This window comes from Dromiciops gliroides, chromosome 6, assembly GCF_019393635.1.
Source record: "Dromiciops gliroides isolate mDroGli1 chromosome 6, mDroGli1.pri, whole genome shotgun sequence".
Classification (NCBI taxonomy): domain Eukaryota; kingdom Metazoa; phylum Chordata; class Mammalia; order Microbiotheria; family Microbiotheriidae; genus Dromiciops; species Dromiciops gliroides.
Window position 1 is genome coordinate 136,936,969 of NC_057866.1, and position 23,227 is coordinate 136,960,195.

At 36.7% G+C, this 23,227-nt stretch overlaps 1 protein-coding gene across 10 annotated transcripts in view; it reads right to left on the bottom strand.

The window, feature by feature from the left end:
- Nucleotides 1-16,630, bottom strand: part of EPHA5 (EPH receptor A5) — a 522,081-nt gene extending 505,451 nt beyond the window's left edge. For 4 of the 10 annotated variants that reach the window (XM_043970532.1, XM_043970530.1, XM_043970527.1 and 1 more), the window contains exon 1: nt 15,461-16,629. In XM_043970532.1, the coding sequence (XP_043826467.1) occupies nt 15,461-15,674 (214 nt within the window). In that variant the 5' untranslated portion in view covers nt 15,675-16,629. Of the gene's footprint in view, nt 1-15,460 lie in introns of all 10 variants that reach the window. The other 6 variants (XM_043970536.1, XM_043970535.1, XM_043970534.1 and 3 more) reach the window with 4 other exon arrangements.
- Between the last annotated feature and the right edge of the window lie 6,597 nt (nt 16,631-23,227).

Here is a 23,227-nt window from a genome sequence, read left to right on the forward strand (position 1 = left end):
ACTTTCCTTTCTACTCCCACCCAGATATAGTCTTTGTCCTCTAGATATTACTGACAGAGGAGTCACTAGCATTATAAAAAGAGAGATTCATTCCCAAGCAGCTGATTTGAAAGTTAGAATTTTTTTATTCAGATTAATTGTTATAAATAGATGTTGTTGATACAGTTCTATTTTATTATACCTCTTATACAATATAATCTAAATAGACTTTTGAACCTTAAAAAAACAACAACACAACAACAACAAAAATAATTATCATTCATGATTGTGTAATTTTGTTCTTTATAATTTAAGACTATGAAAAAAACATATTCCATTCTAGTCATATCCAACTCCTTGTGACCTATTTGGGATTATCTTGGCAAAGATACTAAAATGGTTTGCCATTTTCTTCTGTGGCTCATTTTGCAGAAGAGGAAATGGAGACAAATAGGATTAAGTGATTTGCCCAAGGTCACAAAGTTTGTAAATGTCTGAGGCAGGATTAGAATTTAGTAAAACACATATTAACCAGGCCCAGTGCTCTATACACTGCATCACCCTAGCTGTTTCTATGAATATATAGATTTAACTATATCTATAGATAGATTAGTATAGATAAAGATATACATTTTTCCACAGAGACACACTTTCAGTACACAATCCATTCATAAATTCCATAATATCTGGAATGTATTTCTTAATACACTTTAATGATATGAGGATCTCTAATTTAACTGGACTCTATGCTCCCTCTACAATTTAAGAAATGGTCTTAGTGAGTTGTTGTGTCCAATATAATTAACACAGTGTAGCCAAAATGGAGATGGGCTTATTTGTATTGTATAAGGATGATCATAGGTCCTTAGAAAATAGGCATTAATTCCTTTACCTATTGCATACTCTTTCCAAGTTTTGAGTATAAAGAGTGAAAAGCAAAGAATGAGTATATCAGGATTTGTGCTTTGCTGGCATAGTCCTCAAGAAACTAGAATTACTTGCATTTCATTATGAAAACAGAGTAGGAGTCTAATTCAAAATACCTAAGTGTGCCTGTGTTCTCTATATATCTGTGTGGGAACATACAAGTACATGCATACGCAAAAAATATTACCACAATTGCTAATATTTAACAAATCAATGTCCAATATTAGCTGACTAATTTCTACCTTTACCTTGAGAGGCTCTTCAATACCCAACATAAATCAAATATTAAGAAATGTTGCCTCTCCTCTAGTCCATATATATGAACTATTTCATTTGCCGTATTAATAAATACATTTTTTTCTGAAATTGAAGACATCTCAGGTGTTTTCCAGTGTATTCGTTGGTATGGATATTTGATAGTACTTCTGGACAATGTCCAACAACCACTCATGTATGAAACATCAGCTGTATGTTTGTATAATAGAAAATATAAAGATGGACCTAGGTTATTATTATGATGAACATTTTAATAAAATACTTAAAGAAGTTCATAAATTATGCGTTAACTACTAAAGTCCATAGAAAATGGTATAGTTCAGACTAACATAATATGAATCACATTCTTACGTGAGATCTTCAGTTCAGAAGATTTACATGTATTTAAGTATTAAAATTGAGATCTTTACAGTTCTTTGTTATCAGTACTTCTCAAAGTTTGGATTGTGAGGTTGAAAAGGGGAACAGATGAGAAGACTCAAGAAAGAAAACTGTTCAGAATATCTATTAGTATTTCTGATTGTTAACAATGCCTTCATACCCTGCCTCCCATTAAAAAATACATTTAAAATATGTCAACTCAATATTGGTATTATATGAATTGATTAGCAATAAAAAAATCATTCATTTCTTAGTTATTAAATATCAAAGAAAAATAGGCCAATGGTATATGACAGATTTTTATCTTAGCTATCACGGTGGGAAAATTCCCACATGGAATTTGAGAACTAAAATTCTCCAACTTAGAATGATTTTCTGTCCCTGTTTGCCTTTAACTGTCCCAATTTGGAAATCAGAAAAGCTAAGTATTCTTTTAGGCATATTTTTTTACAAAAGAGAAGGATTTGCCATTCAGCTTGTGTTATGTTTTATATTATACTATGCTATATTATTACTTTAATCATAGGTCTAATGCTTAATGCCCTCCTTGCCAGGAGCAAACCCTTTGACCATTTGATAGGAACTGTCAAAAACAGGGGACAACTAGGTGTTGCAGCGGATAAAGCACTGGCCCTGGATTCAGGAGGACCCGAATTCAAATCTGGCCTCGGACACTTAATACTTACTAGCTGTCTGACCCTGGGAAAATCACTTAACCTTCATTGCCCAACCCTCTCCCCTAAAAATAGTGAGCCAATATTAACAATGTTTGTTAAATATTCAAAGTAATTTCTCCTTTACAAAAGCTTAAGATTTATTTTGCTGATACATCTCTCCTTGCTCATAGGGGGCAGCTAGGTGGCATAATGGACAGAGTACAGGGCTTGAAGTCAGGAAGACTCCTATCCTGAATTCAAATCTGACCTCAGACCTTTTACTAGCTGTATGACTCTAGGCTTAATCCTCTTTGTTTCAGTTCCTCATTTATAAGATGATCTGGAGAGAGAAATGGCAAGCCCTTCCAGTATTTTTGCCAAGAAAACTCCAAGCGGGCTCACAAAGAATCAGAGACAATTTCAATGACTGAACAACAACTCTCCTTTATGACGCAATTGCATGCATGATATTTTTATGATCGGATCGTTTGGAGAAGCCCAAAGACTCAAATTATGTTATAGTTGTGAGGGACATTAGAAGTTATTTTCTCTAATCTATACCTGAAAAAAAAATCCCTTTACATCATATTAGCATATGATCCATTCTTGAAATTTTCCTCTTCCTCCAAGGGCAATATCTCCTATAACATTCTAAGATATGTTATCCTATCTGTTCTTTTCTTAACCCCCTGAGATCTATTATATTGTATATTAAACTATACCTGACTTTACTTTCTATCTCCATTATAAATTCAAAGATTTTTTGGTTATTTTCATCCAATTTTCGTATCACTTCCCCAACAGAAACCATTTTTTTTCCTTATTGGAGAGAATCAAATCTGGAACAGAATTTTCCACTTACTCCTCTACATTTTTGATGATGTAATTGTTCCTGAGGCAAACATCATTCACTGATCTGCTTTGAACATAGTCTCTGCTAATATCCAGATAATTGACATCCCTCCTCTCCCCCATGCCACCCCATGACCAGCACACCAGACTTTGGAACAGCTTTCTGATTTTATTCTCTTCACTGTGGAAAATTATCTTACTGGCCACAAATGAATGGAGCCTGACAAAAGGTGGAGTTTAGTATTTAAAGTTGAAAGTTCCTAGGACACAGTAAGTGCTTAATAAATGCATGTTGGTTGACATAAAAGTTTAAAAATAAAGTACATCTAGATCATCCTCCTATAAATTTTCCAATCTCTGTTTCACATATGTAAAGTTAAAGAAATTAAAAGGCCTGGGTCTAAAAATCTTGGGTTCAAATTCTTGCTCTCATACTATTATGACCATGGACAAGGCACTTTAATTCTCTAAAATTCAATTTCTTCATTTGTAAACATAGGGGACTGAACTAGATAATCGCTTCCACATTTGACCTTCTATAGTCCTAAGAAGGGTGACACAATAAAGGACTGAAAAATGAAATCAGCCTCCTCCCCAAGTTCTATAAGGCTAAAATATACTGAAATGACAAGAAAAATTTAAATTCTTTGAAAATATATGTGAATTTTTCTTTCAGAACATAAAATTCTGAACATGTTCCTCCTGGTCAACATGCCATTCAGCAGTTATTAAGTGCCTACTATATGGCAGATTTAGGGCTATTAAAACACAATTGTCTTTATCCCAAGGAGCCTCACATGCCTTTAGGAGTCTGCTTTTGCCACCTCATTAAAATGATGAAATTGGGAACAATAACATTCTAAGAAACTGCATTCTCATTCTCTAAGTGACTTGGAAGTATACAAGGACCCTTCTGCAAATACTCAAGAAAGACTCTGAGGAAAGCAAGAACTGGGCTCCATTTGGGCTTGCCCTATGGGATCAACTTTTTTTGTTGGTGCCAGCCCAGATATACCTGCAAAGTTTATCTTTCCACTCAGCACACATGAAAGTGCATCCTGGAATGAGGAAAGACAGTCAATCACTGCAAAGTAAATAAACCTTCTTTCTTTAAAAAAAAAAACAAATCAATAAGATCTATTCCAATACTTGTGATTCCCAAAAACACGACTTCTTACTTTTACTCCACCCAAAAAAAAAATTATCCTCAAAAAATTAACCTCAGTGGTCAGAAACCTTGATTCTAAGCAGAAATAATCAAACCCATTCTGGACAGGCTACAAGATAGACTAAAAACAATTCTGGGTTTAAGATGAAAAACCTAGGAGTCGTGGATCTACTTGTTGTTATCTTTGCCATTTGGGCCAAGGCACTTGAAATTTCTGAGTCACAATTGTCTTCATTTCTAAAATAAAGGGCTGATCTGATTTCTAAGTTCCATGTAAGATTTAAACCTATCTTGCATCATGAAGCTGGTATCTAAGGAAAAATTCAAATTATGTTCCTTCTAACTGCAAATAGAGCACTCTAGCTATAATCATCTATCTAACTGCCTCTGACCAAGGTCTGGGGATGGAGATAGCATTAAACCAAAAACAAAGATGGCACCAGAATAATAAAAGAATGTTTAACAGTATGTACTTAAGCTGCAGGACTGCTAAATTCTAGCTCGCACAAATCAATTGTTTGATTATGGTCTAGTCCTTCTGGTATTTAAAATCAATTGCTCAAAATAAATAATTAGACAAAGACAGGCTGAAACTAGGCAGAGGAATACGGAAAACAAACAAGCTTCCCAGAGAACTAAACTACTAGAGACAAATATTGAAGTCTGCCAGCACAACAACTTGAGAAATCTATGGCTGAGCCAAATGCTTTCCTTTCTCTACAGTATAGCATCCAAATCTTCAGTTGGTCATATCAACAGAAAAAAAAGGCATGAAATGAAAAATTATGCTAAGCTATTTTTAAAAGAATGAGAGAAAAATGCAACTATCAACAATAAGCCTTTTTCAGAATTATACTAAATCCACAAATATATACTCTTCTATTCCCAAACTTGTAAAAAGCAAAAGAGCAGGAAAAAATCTAGGTGTTTTGTTATTTTCTACTTTTCTTTGAATGAAGCTTTTTTCTCCTAATCTTTGAAAAAAATTAAACCATAGTAACATTTTTGAGGATGAAAGAAATACTTAATCAGGAGTTAAAAGCTCTAGGTACTCTCAAATAACCTCACTAGAGCAAATGTTAAAATAAGAACAAAATTCAGTTTTCTTCAAAATTCTTCTGGATTAGGTATTTTTAAATATTAATTGTAAACTATAAAATATATGCCATTTTATATGAACTTAATTTTAAAAAGTTAAGTTATTAATCAATGGGCATTAACTCAGGTTGAATAACAGGAGTTCTGTCCCCCCAAAAATAATTTTTTTAAGAACAGGACATTTTCATGGGAAATTTAATCACCACTTGGAAAACTATATTTACTCCTCAAAGAAAGCAGATGTGGATAGGGCCTTATGACTGGGTGAAGATGATGATATCAATAATCATAACATATTTACAGAATCATGAAAAAGAGAAAAGAAAGAGGCTCCACTTTTGGTATCAGGTTAATATTTTTCTGAAGTGCTTATGTCTAAAGCCAAGGCAGGGGAAACCTAAGTTCTGGACTAGCAGTAAGAAGGTTGACCTAACCCTCTCTTAGAAAGTAGATAATCTTAATGCAGAGATCAGGCAACCATTCAGATTACTATATAGTACACCTCAGTGATACACGGAGGGATGGAAACTAGGAGGTCAGAAGTGGATAATATGCTCTCCTTTGAGCCTCTCTGTCCCCTCCATCAGTTGCCCTGGAGATAGGAATTCCAGATAGAAAAGGCAGGAAGAGGGCGATACCTCTAGTGGTGGGCACTCAAGACCCTCACCTTCCTAGGGACATCATTTCTTCACTGATCCCATGAACTTTTTTTTTCTTTCTCCTGAAGTCTTCTTTCTCCTTTCTCTTGCATCTCAAAAATTTGCAAGCTTGGAGCAAAAAGATCAGTCTGAAAATATTAAAATCAATACCAAGGCAGAAAGTTTCCAAAAAAAGAAAGGTCAATTGTGCTAAGATAAATACTCTCTAAATTCATGCATCTAAGTAGTGTGATGGATAGAGCACTGGCTCTCGAACTTACTAGCTGTGTGACCCTAGGCAAGTCACAGAATCCTGTTTGCCTCAATTTCCTCATGTGTAAAACGAACTGGAGAAGAAATAGCAAACTGCTTTAGTATCTTTACCAAGAAAACCCCAAATGGAGTCACAAAGAGCTGGATATGACTGAACAAATTCATGCAAGATAAAAAAAAGCAAAAAAAAAAAACCCAAACCACAACTTTATGGTAGGCATTATTACTCATAACCAGTCTTTCCAAAGAAGATTGCTTGTAATTAAATGGTAAATGGTGAGGCAATATTATTCAATGATAAAAAAAATTGGGCTTACGGGGTCATAGAACACAGATTTGAGTCCTAGATACATAAATAATATAACTTACTGTTCATCTGGCCTGAGGCAAGACCCTTCACTTCCCTTTCCCTCAGTGTCTCATTTCATGAATGAAGCCCCTAAAGTATATAGATATTTTGGGGGGAAGGGGGGAATGTCTGCGTGAAGGTCTGTGAACTTTAAGGATCCAGGAAATGTTAACACAACTCAAAGCTTACTATTGTATACTCACCTTTTAGAGATCAGGCTTTTTTGGTTTTCAAGTGTTAAGAAACAACGATTCCTTTATGATAACTAGGTACTAAGATCACCTTAAATAGCAAACTACTTCATGGCCCTTCTTTGGTTAGAATCTATATTTTTTCCCTACATAGTAGTGACTGTTCCTACACTAAAATATGTAAGAGTGCTTGCAATGGCAAAGCAAAAGACAAAAAGACATCCTGCTATTTATGGCTCGGGCTGTTAAACATAATTCATATTTTAAAAATGCTTTAAGGCAGCTGGATAATACATTGGATACAGTGCTAGATGTGAAATAAGTGGGACCTAAGTGTTCAAATCCAGCATCAAACCCTGAATAACAGCCTAACACATGGTTCAAACATTTATGAAATTAGAATAGAAATAACTGTTTGATCCTGGGTAAGTCTGTGTCTTTGAGTTTAAAGATCACTGCAAATGGGGACTACAACCATGTAATAAAAAGACTCTTACTCCTTGGAAGGAAAGTTATGCCAAATCTGGACATCATACTAAAAAGCAGAGACATCACCTTGCCAATAAACGTAAACCCTTGCCATATAATCAAAGCTGCTTTTTTTTTTTCATAGCAATGTATGGCTGTGAAAGTTGAACCATAAGGAAAGCTGAACATTCAGAATCAATCATTTTGAACTGTGGTACTAGAGAAGACTTTTGAGAGTCCCTTGGACAGCAAGGAGATCAAATCGGTCAATGCTTAAAGGAATTAATTCAGGCTATTCACTGGAAGGTCAAATCCTGAAGCTGAAGCTTAAATAGTTTGGCCACTTAATGAGAAGACATGACTTATTGGAAAAGACCCTTATGTTGGGAAAGATTGAAGGCAAAAGGAAAAGGGGATGGCAGAGGATGAGATGGATAGATAGTGTCATGGAAACAATGAACATGAATTTGGACAGACTTTGAGGGATAGTGTAGGATAGAAGGGCCTGGCACGCTCTGGTGCAGAAGGTCACAAAAAGTCTGACATGATTGAACCACAACAAAAAGTCTGTCTGTTAACATTAGTTTCCTCATCTGTGTAAGGAGGTGGCAGGGGGGGGGGGACATAATAATAGCACCTAATACCTTGAATTATTTTAAGGGAAATAATATTTGTAAGTGCTTTGCAAAATTTGAAGTACTATATTAGATATTTTCATTAGCATTAACTGAGGATTTTCATCACTGTTACCTTGTGAAGTAGTAAAAGTATAATTATCTTCATTCTATAAATGAGAAAACTGTTAGTTTCACCTATGTAGCCTACAAGAAACTAAACTGACTTCTCTAAGAGTAATTTACATTCCCCAAACTCAGATTGCAAGTCTAGTGATCTTTAACCCATACCAAACTATTTGGTATTAGGTAAATATCAGTACACTAAACAATGAAAGAATAAAAAATCATGCTATCTTCTAAAACATTTACTCTTTATGACTTTTCTTTTTCAATATTGTAGTGCCTCAGATCCTCAAAGGTGTTACAAGTTTAGAGCTTTTAGAAAAGAAAAAAAATGACAGTGTCTAAATTACCATGGGCTTCTCTTGGCAACAGTGGTTTAATAATTCTAATGCAGATATATCATTTTTTTTCTTTTTCAACATTTTAATGAGTTCTATCAGCTAATCAGAGAAATAGTTAATTAGAGTGATGAATGTCAAGGCAGGAAGTCCTGAGTCCAAATTCTGACTCAACCATTTACTAGTTGTGTTAACCTGGAGAAAACATTCAACTTTTCTCGGTCGCTGTTTCCTCAAGTATAAAAGTGGGACAATGATGGCATTTAATCCCTGGGGTTGTTGTGAGGATAAAATGAGATTTTTGAAAAGGACTATCAAAACTTTAATGTGTTATATCCAACCTCTTATTTATTTAAATACAGAAGAGATATATAATTTTAGAATTATTTGATTAATGATGCATTTTCTTTTTACATAGTAGTTACTGCCCAAGAATCTCCTATCATAATGTAGCTCTTCCCCATCAAATAAAACTTAAGCAAACTGATATAACAATTTCAAATTATGAAACAGATAACCTTCACTAATGGTATACCATCAGTTATCTGAAACAAGTATTAGACATTGTATTTAATCTAAATTCAAAGAAATAGTTTAGATAAGAATGTAAAATACCTAGAGAAAACCATTCCATTCTTCTTTAATAAATGTTTCTTTAGCTCACTACAACTGTAAATGGCTACCTCTTCCATTTTACTATCTAAAGTTACACCATTTAAATGATTTGGTAGAATTAAAATGATGAAAATGAATATTTCCTTATAGCCTAAAACACAGAGAAAGGGCAATTATAGGATAAGAGACAATCACTATAATGAAGTTGGAAGAAAGCTTAAAACCCTTCTAGTCCAAATGCCTTGTTTTGCAAATTAGGAAAGTAAGAAACAGACATTAAATGACTTTCCCATATTCATAGAGGCAGTAAATTGTGATCAGGACAAGAAGACATAAATGCAAAAGATACTTTTTCTCATAGCAATACATGTCAGTTTACCTAATTGTGACTTAACTGGCAAAAAAGTATTTCTATAGCCTAAATTATGGAGGTAACAGACATAATAAAAGTGTAGAGAGTTCATCTATGTTTCTATGTTATATGTCAGTGATTTGTCACAAAATATGTATTTCATTTGAAATATGGTATTAAATTTCTAACATAGGAGCCATCTTTTCATTTTCTTACTTATTTTATCTATTTGGAAAATTTTAAAAGGATAAGCCACAGATTTGTCTTGTCATAAAACAAACAAAAAAACCCAACAAAACTGTTATTTAAAAATTATGAAGAACATTAATATTCATTGGCTTGGGATATTTCAAGTCAAATAAACCACAACAAAATCACTTTCAAGTTGAAATGTAGGTGCCTTACGGGAAATTTTCCTTATCCAAGATATTAAAGTAAACAGCATTGACAAATGCTCAAATCAAAGTAAAATTGTTTATGTCCATTTAAAATCACATGAAAATATACATGATAGGTGAGAATTACTCAATTTTACTGGTCTAATTTCCTGTTATATAATGTACCTTGTTGAGTGGACCTGTAACTTCCTAAACAATTATAACTATAATTATCTGTAAACATATATATATATATATGTATATATGCATATACATATATATATATTTGAGCAGAATATAGTGAAATACCTGTACATTAAAAAAATAAAGATTCTCTAAATCAAACAGTTTTTCAGACAGTTATGGATTAGAGTTATTTTTCAAACATATATAATATATACATGCATATATAAAAATATATGATCACTAAGTATATCCATAATAGACCACTATTAACTCCTTAGAAGGAATGCCTTATCAAATAGATGCTGAAAAAAAGCTACATATGTATTTAGCCAGTATAGCAGAACAGTAGGAAACATTCCAGTTTATTAAATAAATAAATACATACTCATCAGAAATATTAGAACAGCAAGAATCATTCCAGTTTCTGAAGTAACAGTTTAAATTTATAAGTTTCTTTTTATCCTCTATAACTACCCACTCACTCTTTAATGAAATGTGAAAGATGAATAAGTCAATCTCTAGCTAATACATCATTAGAAAAAAAAAAACTTTGGTGATTCAAACTTTAATTAAGACAACATGTAGTTTTTCATAATTTGTAAATTCAGTGTGAAATTATCAGGTGTACAATTAAAAATTTTAAAGGCATCTCTATTGAAACTGATTTAATGTGATGAGGTTGCTTTTCTAATTAGAATGCACTTTTAGTTGATATAATAGCATGCAGTAACTTGAACTTAAGAATGCAGTTTAAGGCAATGTACAAGAAATCAATAATTTTATACTAATTCTTTATCTTATATGTCTTTTCCCATAGTAAACTTGGAAACCCACCTAACAAAAAGTTACATCCCTTATAATCGTTTAAACTGATCATGATGTTGTTTAAAAAATCACAGGTAAAAGAACAAATTGCATCCAAATAGGACTGTAAATTAGTGTGGCTAAAGGTTAATCAGTATAACTCTCAATATACCTATATACATTTCAAAAAAAATGCATTAGCAGAATAAACTAAAGAAAAGTCACTTCCCCGAGCTTCATATGTACCATTTTAAGCTAAATACTCTTTGGTATTCTGACTTGTGATTATGAATTAGTTTCCATTATACTCTAGATGGATTTAAACAATATGTAAAGAGAAAGCAGGAAAAAATCCTAACACATTAATTCTAACAGGTATTAAAAAAATGCCTATGCTCATAATGTAAATAACTCTTATTTGAGAATGTAATGATTTATCCCCATATTAAGACCTTTTCTTAAATTGTTGTCACAGATGATTATAGTAACACTGTGAAAGTGTCATTCAAGGTAATTTTTTCATTTAAAAAATTTTTAAACTTTTATTTTCCTGCACAAACATGCTAAACATAAATTAAGTTATCAAATAAACATTTTTAAAAGTAGTTTTCCCCTCAGTACATATTAAAAAACACTGTTATCTCGTTCTTACTTCTGAAGGAAATAAAGTGTCAAAAATCATTTTACCACTCAATTTTTAAGATGTATAAATAATAGGAGAAACCAGAAATGTTTCTTTCCCCTTATGATACTAGAGCTTAGTTATGGTCCTGTTACTGTTTGCTCCCTCAATTTGAAAGAGCTGCTTAAAACAAAGTATTGTGCAATTATAATAACTCCTACATGACAAATTATTTCAGTTAAGTATACTTGCCATACTTGGGACCTACTACTTTTAGTAATATGGGCAAAAACATTAATAACAAAATAACACCTAACAAACTTTTCGCCCCTCCTTTCTGAAGAAAAGAGTCATTATTTTCCCATAATCAATTTGGGCATTTATTCTTATTTCCACCAAGAACCTCCCCCTACTCCTGTCCACACATTTTCCCCCTAAATGTAGGAACCATTCAGAGAAAAGAAACTGAACTTTTCAAAAACATGCTGCTATTAACTGTCAGTAAGTAGCACAGAGAAACTTTACTGACTGTGGTTTCAATGAATTAAGCTTGATTCACTACAGAGTGAAAAGCAGAGCTGTTCAGCAGTAATTGCCCAAGAATCCCTGCTGTGAAAAGTACTTGTCAAATATTACTTGTTTACAAATAAATGCCCATACAGTAAGGTAATAATAATAATAATAATAATAATAATAATAATAATAATAATAGTAATAGTAATTTAAAAGGTCAATTATCAATTAAGTTTCTTTCCACACCCAGGATCTATACATCATTTGTCTTGCATTCTTATTTATTGAAAATACTAAAATATACACCTATTGTGTTTGAAAGAGCTAGTGAAATGTGTCCTTAGTACTGTTCTACCTACCAATCACAAGAGGTATCACTTTGACCATCACTTTGTCAAATAAGCCTCTGAAGTAATTCATTATCTTTATTGTTATTGTTATTATTATTAAAGTTCCTATATCCTATATTCAAAGGGTTTTCTAGATAGTAACAATAGAAGCTTTATTGAAACAGGACAACTGAGCCAAAGAACAGGACCTCTTCATTTAAAGGGACTTTTATCTGGCTAATAATGTTCCTTACCATTCACACCAAAGAGTGCATGTGCCTCCTTTTTTACAGGATCTCTTTTGTTAAATTTTCCACAGTCCATAATATTGGAAAATTCACTTCATCCTGATCCACAGATTCCTAATTTGTCTGCCACCACATATTTCATTTTCTTTATCTTTTTTTATAGGAGTCCAACCATTAAATCACTAAAAACCAAGGTCTTTTGATTGCCAACGTTTAAACTATTTTCTACTGGATTGTAACCTATTTTCTTATATAATCAAGATTATATATTACATATATACAAACAGATTAATATATCTAGGGATTAAAAAACACATACCTTATAAGGGAGAGGGAAGATGGAAAAGTAAAATTAACTGTAAGATCATATATTCCTGTAGCACAATTCACCTGTCTGTCCTTCCTGAAGAACTCTACCTGTGTCTCAACCCCTCAAACCTGCTATTACTGCTGAGCCTACATAAAGACACTGAGGGGAGGTTGAAAGGAAGTTGAGAGGGGAGAGAAGTGTCAGAATAGATTTAGTATATAAATTAGTATATAAATATAAATTTCCTATTTCTTCACAATTAAAAACAATGACTGGGTGAAGCAAGAAAAAGGAGATTACAAAATTTAAAAGAAGTTCTCAACGGTCTGACACAGTACAAGGAAAGTCTAAAAAAATTAAAAATAGTACATAATGCAGGTGAGATTAGGGAAAGAGATTAGGACTAGATCGACAGTATTAATGATTTTGTTTCTATTTCTTTCTGCCATTTTTGTTGTGCTCTAAACACGTGTTGAATTGTGGACAATTAGGACCTTAGGAATATAGGTTAGCTATTTCCAGGAAGGCATAATTTTCCTTTTTTTGTTTGAAAATGGACCTTCCTGCACCTCGTGTCTTCCCCAGTTCTGAAAGGAGATGAAATACTGCTAAATATCTTGGGACTAATCTATATTAACAGATTTGGCTGTCTGATATGTTCAGTACAATCAGTTCTGTGAAGTTCTTGGGGGTAATAGGTGGTGTTTGCCTGTTATATGCTTCCATTCCCTCTTAAATTTCTCCTTTCCTGTCTTTCCTTCTTGAACTGTGCCCCTTTTCAGATTGAGTTACATATATTACCCCCCTACAGACACATACTACCCTCTTACCCTCCCTCCACACACCCAAGACCTATTCTTCTCAGTGCCCTCCTACCTCTCTTCAAGGCTACCACTAAAACATGGAGAAATGGACTTCAAACAGGCAAACTCTCCTGGGTAGGTAGGTGGTACTTATTAGAATGGTTTACAATAAAATCAAGAGGTCTATCACCATCTAGAATCAAGGCAAAATACCTCAATGCTTGGTAGACTTCTCCTGACTTTCAACAGAGGAAATGCAACTTTTTATTTTTATTTTTTTAATGATTGTGGGAGGGTGGAGAGGAATTGGGGAGGGGGTAACATAAGGAAGTTGTGATCAGTGAAACCGTTCCCTAGTTTAATCCCATTATAAGAAGGAATGAAACCTTTCACATCTCTGCTTAGTCTATCCTTGGCAACGGTTATTTTAAATAAATCCCCCTCGTTAAGACATTTTGGAATTCGGATCTCGGTTATTAGCGAAGAAAATGGGAGAAAGCTGATTTCGGGGAAAGGGAGAGGGAAGGGGTCAATTTTAATTTTAGTTTCTTAATTTGGACACTGACTCTTGAAAGGCTGCATCTGTATGAAAACAGTTTAGCGCCTTCCCCAAGACTGGAGACTCTAAGCGTGCACACTAGGAGGTGGCTGACTGCAGCATCTTATGAGACTTTTGGCCACCTCCCGGGAAAGGCGACAATCTAAAAGGCACGAATTCTCATCCGCTTCCTGAGTCCCACATCAAGGATGCTAGCTGGAAGCTTGTTCCTAGCGAAGATAATTAAAACGAGGAAAACCGCTCTCCTCCTCCCTGACTATAGCCGGAATTCCTAGATCCTGCACTAAAGCCTAGAGTGCCACTGTGAAGCTCAGTGTTTGTATGAAGAGAAAGACTTGGAACCTGGACTGGGACCGGGGGAGGCTGTTGAAGGGAGCGGCACAGAGTTCTAGGCGCAGTGCACCAGGGCCCCGCACCAGAAGAGAAGGCACAGGTGCTGTTCCTGCGTCCCAATCCCATCACACAGAAGGCAAACAGTCCAGATGAATCTCCAGCCCCAGAAAGCAGAGGTAAAGCGTTTTGAAGGTAGGAAGGAAGTGAGGAGACTTCCAGTATCCGGAGCTGAGCTTTTTCCACTCCCAAAAGGCACCGAAAAACCCAGAGAGACATTCATTCACAAGCTCCAGCAGCAACTTCCTGGCAGACACAACCTCCTCCCCGCCACCACCACCCCCCCCCATTCCCTCAGCGACTCCCCCACCCTCCGCTCCTCCTCCCCTTCCCCCGCCTCCTACTGCACGGCCGCCTTGGTGTAATTATTATAGTCATAAACAGATGGGCATCAACGATGTTGAGAGTCTTCCCTCCAAACACTTGTGCGCCTCCCCCCCATAACAAGCTCCCGCCACCAACCCTGAAATGGCAGTTGGTGCCACCCCAAATACTAGCTCTTGCTACCCACTTTTGCCCCAAGTAAATGGGCCCACTCTCCTCCCTCCGCCGGTAACGGTTCCTAGCTCCCAGGATTAAAATACAGTCGCCCTTCCAGCAGTTCTCCTTCCCCGACCCCCCACAATTACTTCCTTCTCGCTCATTCTTCCTAAGAGAGAGCTAGACTAGTCCTCAACATCACAGATCTAGGTCCTGTAAATAAAATAAACCTTGTCCTTGGTCAACCACCCCCAACAACTTAGTGGATCTCCTAAAAGAACCTGCACCTTGACCTGCACATGTACCCCCTTCTCAACAGCACCCGAGGAATGACAAATAATAAACCTAAAGAAGAAAGAACAGAGGACTCTGTGAGATAATGGGAGGGAGGTCATGAGCAAGACAAGGAAGAGAGTGGCAGTTGGGACAGCTGCTGACCTTGCTCCCCTCTAGCCCAACATCAAGCTCAAGTGCATCCTCATCTCTGTCCAGCCCTCCCCTCCCCCAGCCTCCCCGCTGTCCATCTCCACCTGCCTACCTTCATTGCTTGGGCTGGCTAGGAGTGTCCGGAGTGCGGCACAGAGTAGGAGACAAGTCCAAAGAGGAGCTCGGCGGGGAGCAGAGCAGCATCCGGCCAAAGACACCTTGGTCGAAGAGGAATCGCAACTCTCACTGTTGTGGCCTGCCGCACCGCAGCCGCTGGGGATACGCCGCCGCCGCCGCCCCGCAGCCCGGGGCTCAGAGCCCCGCATCTTTTCGCTTATCTCCGCAGCTGCTCCGGAGAGGGGCTCTGTTTGCCGCTGCTGCTGTGGGGAAGAAGGGAAACGCAGGTCCTATTTTCCTCTTCTTTCTCCGTTCCCTTCTCCTTGGGGCTTTCACTTTCTCCAAAGAAATAATAATCACTGACCAAAGGAGATAACTGAAGTTTTCTTGTTTCTCCCTCCCTCTTAGAGGAAATTAGTAATATTTTAAAAAGAGCAGTAACAGTTACTATTGTGCTACTAGACTTGCACTTAAGGCTGCCGATCAGATCCCGGGTTCTCCCTCTCCTTGTCTTGCACTTTTGGAATTAAAAAAAAAAAATGATAATAATAATGTCACTAGGGAGAAGCAAAAGCTCCTCTTTATCAGTTTTTAGGGCTGAAATGCCAGAGGATTAGGGAAGACAGCACTTTTCTCGAGACAGGACCAAAGCAGCGATTAAAAAAAAGAAGAGAGAAAGAGAGGGATGGAAGGAGAGGCGAGAAAAGGTGGGATGGGGATGGGAGGGGAGATAGGAGAGAGGTGAGAAGGAAACAGGAGCCAGAGATCTTAAAGAGGTTGGAAGAAGGAAATAGCTGGGAGCTGGGAGCTGGGAGCTGGGAGCTGGGAGCTGAAGAGGGGGAGGAACTGACAGAGGAAAAGAGGTAGGAGCTTGGAGCTGCCGCTGGCTGATGATGATACCCCTATTCTGGTTGAGGTTCCTGCCTCTTAGCTGAGGAGAAGGAGGCAGTCAGTAGTCTATGTGCTGCCTGGGAAGGGAGCCTGAGTCTACTCTGCCACGAACAGCTAGCCACTGCTGTGTCTGGATCTGGATCTCCTCTGCCTCTTTCCTTTCCTCTCTCTCCCTCTTTCCCCCTCCTGTTTTCAGCTCTCCCGCCCTCTCCTGCTTTCGCTCTCCTGTGAGTCTCTACTGTATGTGTGAGTAGTCTACGAAGTCACACACACACCCGCGCGCGCGCGCGCACACACATACACACACACACACACATACACACACACACACACACTCACGCACGCTCGCACGCACGGATGGGAGTAATCCAGAGACAGCAGTGAGGAGTGTTGCCTAGCTGACTTGGAGAGGCGCTTTTCCCTCCCCTGATGCCCCAGGGGAAGAAACCTCCTGGCAGTGCCAGCTAAGACCTGGGCTCCCTCGAGACAGACGGGAATTCTGCTTTCGCCATGCACTGAGCCCTACAGACACAGGGCTCATTGATCTGGCACACTGCCCGTTGCCCACTGCCTTCTCCTTGCAAGGAACAACCTTGCAATCCACACAATCACATGCACTGGTAGAATCAGTGGCTAGTTTCTGACTTCACATATTTCTCCCTGAATCTGACCCTTTCTATCATCCCATTATTTCAGCAGCTGGGATGGGATGATTATATGAAATTACTTTGAGAACCAAAATGTAGAATATAAAAATAGACAGGTGGTGTCTGCACTTGAATTTCCAGGAAAAGAATAGATTTATTTTTATTTAGATTTACAGCCAGTGTAATTTGGATGTGTTAGGATGAAATTGTTAATCTTTATTTTTTTTAATAATGCTCTCTTTTTTTAGCATATTTATATTAAAGTACTGCTATAAGTAATGGACTTTGCTAAGATAAGTTTGAGTCAAATAACTTGAGTTTTTAGATTTCAGTATTTTCACTAGCCTGTATTCTAGTCCATAGTGAGGGGTTTAAAATTATAAAAAGACAGTTAAAAGCTACTTTCTCCTTAGCCTTCACATCCTTCCTCTCCTTTATCCTCTCTTCTCTTGGCTCATTCATAGTCAGAAAGAGCCACCAGTGAAGGATAATTTTATTAGAATAGAAAAGGGAAGGCAGATTAGGCAGTTATAAAACTATGTGATTTTAGAATAAAAGAAATCTCACTTAAATTTGATGTATCATAACTATAGTGAGGATTGAGATTTCATTTGGACTAATAAAGGTGCATATGCCCTACCCCGTGTCACTTCTAGATTTCCTTTTCTCCTAGAAAAATTCCCTATAATCATCTATTTATTAAATTACAATTGCCTTTTATTTTGTACTGAAGAGGAAAGACAAAGAGGTAGCAATGTCAATTGGAAAACAGATGAAAACTCATCCTATGTGAAAAACAAATGTTTCAAAACTCCCAATGCCCAAAAGCAGCTTCTTTACATCTTTCTATTATGATATACCACAAATGGAGAAAATTGAAAGGAACAGGAGTGAACCAGTTCTTCATTGAAAAGATTGAAGACTAAGTTTCCCTTTATAATTGACATCATGAAACAGGATGGAGAATTCTGGACTTGGAATCAGGAAGACAGTTTAAAATCTTGTCACTGAAACTTATAAGCTATATAACCAGAAACAAGTCATTTAACATCTGTGAGTCTTAGGGAACTCTAAGTTATCAGAAGTTATGAGGACAGATCCTTGAGAAATTAAATGTATTGACATATACATGTAAGGTAGTTAAAGATATCTTTACAGAGCAGTCCCTTCCAAAAAAACTGAAAACTATATAATGTAATGCTATTTATTTCCATCTTACTTCTGAGTAAAGGAAGTTCAGAGAGGACATATAGTCTAAGTTTTAGAGTTAGGCTCTCTAAATCTAGGTTTAGTTCTCTTACCATTATAACTTGAGTCAGAAATAGAGCCAGAAAGATGCCATAGAACTTAGAAATGTATAGAGATACTTAAAATAATATATGCAGAAAATATTTTTATCATGTGACCATGGAAAAGTAATTTAACATTGTTGTATGTCGGTTTCCTCATTGGTAATGAAGAAATCAAACAAACTGATCTCTAAAGTCTTTCTCTTCTAAATTTCTATTAATTTATCTACATTTCTCCCTGTTTCAAAACCTTTAATAATTATCTATGCCTAGTGTATTGAAGTGATCCTGCTCAGATATCAGAGAGATCATAATATATTAAGAATATTCTATGTTGGAGAATATTCAACCCCCTTACCATTTTGTTATTGTAATTGCAATCATGTGTAAATTTCAATATCTACCCTCAGAGGAGGATCCAATTAGCAATGGCTCTGTCAGAGAATGAAGAATGGGAGCTCTGGCCAGCATAGTAATTGAAGTAGAATTCAGTTAATATCAAGGCCAAGATTGGGTATATTAAAGTCACAAAATATCTAAGGAGAGGAGGCCAAAAGTTTCATGGTTGCAGCTAAGGAGCATGATCAATTATAAGAACATTTGAAATTTGTGTCATTTACTTCGTTCATCTGTTATTGCATCCACTACTCCTTTCTTTAGCAGTTTATAGTAGATCATCTTTTATACCACCTTCTGCCTTCAATATGGCTTACCCCTATACCTGAGATGCTCTCCACTCTCCCTTTCCCCCTTAAAACCTTTAACTTCCCTTAAAAATCAGCTCCATAATATATAGGGATGTTTTTAAAATTTCTGGGCATAGGTCTAATAGTTATATTGCTAAATCAATACAGAGATTAGCAGCTTTGAGGGAATAATTTACATTACTTTCCAGAATGTTTGGACTAATTCAGAGTTCCACCAAGGATGTATCAATGAACCTGTTTACCTACAGCCCCTCTAACATTTATCATTGTCTTTTCAGCTTTGTCTATCTGATGGATTTGAGCCTTGCAACTGTTTTAATGTGCATTTATCTAATTATTAGTCTTTTTGGAGAATATTTTCCCCCATGCCTTCTCCTATACAAAGCTTTTCTGCAAGCCCTTAGTTATTAGATTTTGCTCCTTCTTGAAATTATATTTACTTCTTTGTATACATGTAAGTTCTTTCCTTCTAGAAGAACATAGGTTCTTTTAGGGGAAGACCTTTTTTTTGGTTGTATGTATCCCCTGCATTTAGCACAATGCTTTGTATATATTGTTCTTCAGTCATCTCAGACTCTTTGTGATGCCATGGACCATAGAACTCCAGGCCCTTATCCTACACTATCTCTCAAAATATGTTCAAGTTCATCTTATTTGTTTCCATGACACTATTTATCTCATCCTCTGCCATCACCATTTATTTTTTGCTTCAATCTTTCCCAGCTTCAGGGTCTTTTCCAATGAGTCCTAACTTCTCATCATGTGGCCAAGTTTTTCAAGTTTCAGTATTATTATTTGAACTTCCAGTGAATAGCTTGAATGAATTTCGTTAAGAATTGACTGATTTCAGGGGCAGCTAGGTGGCGCAGTGGATTCAGGATGGCAGCCCTGGATTCAGGAGTACCTGAGTTCAAATCCGGCCTCAGAAACTTGACATTTACTAGCTGTGTGACCCTGGGCAAGTCACTAAACCCCCATTACCCCCCCCCAAAAAAAGAATTGAGTGATTTCATCACTTTACCATAAAGGGACTCTCAATTCTGATTTTTAAGGAATTATTTTTCTTCAGTGAGCTTTTGTGCCTCTTTTTCCATTTGACCAATTCTGTTTTTAAGGAGTTCTCTTCAGTAATTTTTTCAATATCATTTTGTTTTCCTTTTGACCAATTCTGTTTTTCAAAGGCATTTTCCTCATTGATTTTTTGTGCCTCTTTTACCATTTGGCTATTCTGCTTTTTATTTTCTAAAGTATTTGTGTGTGTGTGTGTGTGTGTGTCCTTTACCAAGCTGTTGACTCTTTTCTTTCATGATTTTTTCATCATTTTCACTTTCGCTTCCTTTACCACTCTTACTATATTTTGTGAGCTCTTTCATGGCCCCAAATCAATTCTTATTTTTCTTGGAGGCTTTTGATATATTTGACTTTGCTGTCTTCTGAGTGTGTGTTTTGATCTTTATTAGCAACATAGTAACTTTCTGAAGTCAATTTTTTTTTCTGTTTTTGCATTTTTCAAGCTAATTTCTTGACTTTTAACTTTTTGCTAAAGTGTGGTTCTGCTTCCAGGATGGAGAGTACACTGTCCTAATCTTCAGGTGTTTTTTGCAGCTGTATTTGGAGATACTTCTAGGGTCCTGTAAGTTTTCAGTTCTTCCAAGGTGTTATGATCTAAGGAGAGACATGTTTTCTACTTTCCTCGCCTGTGTTCTGCTCTGAGATTAACCAGAAGTACACTTTTTTGCCCTGAAAGGGTTCCAGCTCCACTGAGGCAGAAAGTTCTGGTGTGCTAGTGCTCTTCCTTTCCTTGGTACTGAGACCCAGCATTGTGGCCTGGATCTGAGTATGAATAAAGCACTAGAATCCTACCTCTAGTGCCAGCAAAGAGACTCCTGTCTGGTCCATCTGACCAGGTGTTCAACCCCCTTACCATCTGTGGGCTCAGAGCTCTAGAAGCAGCTGCTGCCACTGCAGATTTAGTTATTCCCTAGGCCAGCTCCTGGTTTGCTGAGGCTAATCTGTACTGCTATGGTCTTTGTTGAACTGTGAACCACTCTCACCCTGGTGTGACAGACCTTTTCCTACCGACCTAAGTTGTGTTGGACTAGAAAATCTTTTCACCTCATTCTTTTCTGGGTTCTGCTGCTCCAGAATTTGTTTTGGGACATTATTTAAAGTTCTTTGGAGGGGTGTTGCGGAGTGCTCAGGTGAGTCCCTGCATTTTTTTCAGCAATGTTGCCTCTGCCCCCCCCCCCATCCCCACCCAGGGACACACAAAAATCTTCTCCAGTACCACAGTTCCAAAGCCCTGATTCTGTGGTGCTCAGCTTTCCTTATCATCCAACTCTCATAGCCATACATTGCTACTGGGAAAAAAAAAAAAAAGGATTGCTTTGTCAATATGGATGCTTATTGACAAGATGATGTCTCAGCATTTTAGTATGCTAGAAAGATTTGCCATAGCTTTCCTTCCAAGGAGGATTTTTTGTTTGTTTATTTTTGTTTTGTATGTTTCTTTGTTGGTGGTGTTTTTAGTTCTTTTTTCATGGCTGTAGTCACCATCTGCAGTGATCTTTCAGCCCCAAAATATAAATCTGACACTGCTTCAATTATTTTTTCCCTCTACCTGACAGGAAGTGAAGGGGCCAGTTGCCAAGATATTAGAATTTGTTTGTTTTTTATGTTAAGCTTCAAGTATTCAAGTATAAGCTGTAGCCTCCTCTTCCACACACATTAAAAGGTTTCTTAATTTTTCTTCACTGTCTGTCATCAGAGTGGTATCACCTGCATATCTGAAATTGTTGATATTTCTCCTGGAAACGTTACTTTGGGCTTTTGATTCATCTAGGCTGGCATTTCACATTGTGTACTCCGCATATAAGCTAAATAAATATTGTGACAATATACAGCCTTATCATGCTCTTTTTATAATCTTAAAGCAATATGTTGTTTCATGTTCTAACTGTTGCTCCTTGACCACCTATAGGCTCCTTAGGAGACGAGTAAGATTATCTGGCATTGCCACCTCTTTGAAGACTTGCCACTTTTTGTTGTGATCCATACATAGGCTTTAGTGTAGTCAATGAAGTAGAAGTAGATTTTCATTTGTTTGTTTTTCTAGAACTCCCTTGCTGATTGCATAATCACAAAAATGTTGGCAATTTGGTCTCTAGGTACAAAAAAAGTCACCTCCTACAGGAAGGAACTTCTGGTAACCTTCAGAGTTCAATGAGAGATTGATCTCTCAATCTTTTGAACTTCTCTAACAATTTCTTTATGACCTTTATATGACTTGTGCCAAATCCTATTTTGTATCATAAATGATTTGGATATATATATATATATATATATATCCTCTCCCTCCTTAAACTGTAAGCGTCTTGAATGTGTTCTGGAGATCATATCTTATGATTTTAAAAAATCTTTTAAAATGACAAATATGGTACTGTGTAATTTAAAATTCTAAATGTGATTTCTAATCTGTCCCCCCAATTTTGGGGGGAAACTGACTAAAATCACTGATAAATGTGTTTAGGTTTTTTAAGGGTTTATTGAAAAATAGTAAAAGAAAGAGAAAGATTGAGAATAGATTTCTTAGAGCCTGGAAATCATCGCCTTCCTAAACCTCTCACTTCTAAAGTCCTCTGCCACCACACCACTGAAGTCTCACACAAAAAGAGGAAGAAATCTCTCCCCAGCATCTGCTTCCTCTTTCCTGTTCCCCTTCCAGAAATTGGAGGTTCTTCAAGCTGATTGGCTAGCATCATTTGAATTCATTGGTTCACTGGACCTGAAGGTCTCAATATAAAGTTCAAAGTTTTTAGTGTCTGAGAACAATACCTTCTTAAGTACCCTCTTAAGTATCAGCCAGAGGTTCTTACAATCTAATTAACTGGAAGTAAGCCAGTAAGCCAGTCAGCAGTCAGTTGCCTCATCCAATTCAATCAGTTTAATCAGTCTCCAGGTGGGCCCCTGAGTATCTGCTAAATCTCATCTATCACATTCCATTATCTTGACACATTCCACACTTTGTTTCTTTGAGGAACAGGGTGTTCCTTGATGAAACATACCCTATGCTAACAAACAATATGTAAATAACAATATAGGAAAAGAGGAAAGAGAAATTTTGACCAGAGGGGCTGCCCCTCATGAACTGGCACTTTGACACTGCTGGCAGAGGCAGGGCCTCTGCAGAGAATACATATTACAAATGGTATATATAAAACAGAAAGGA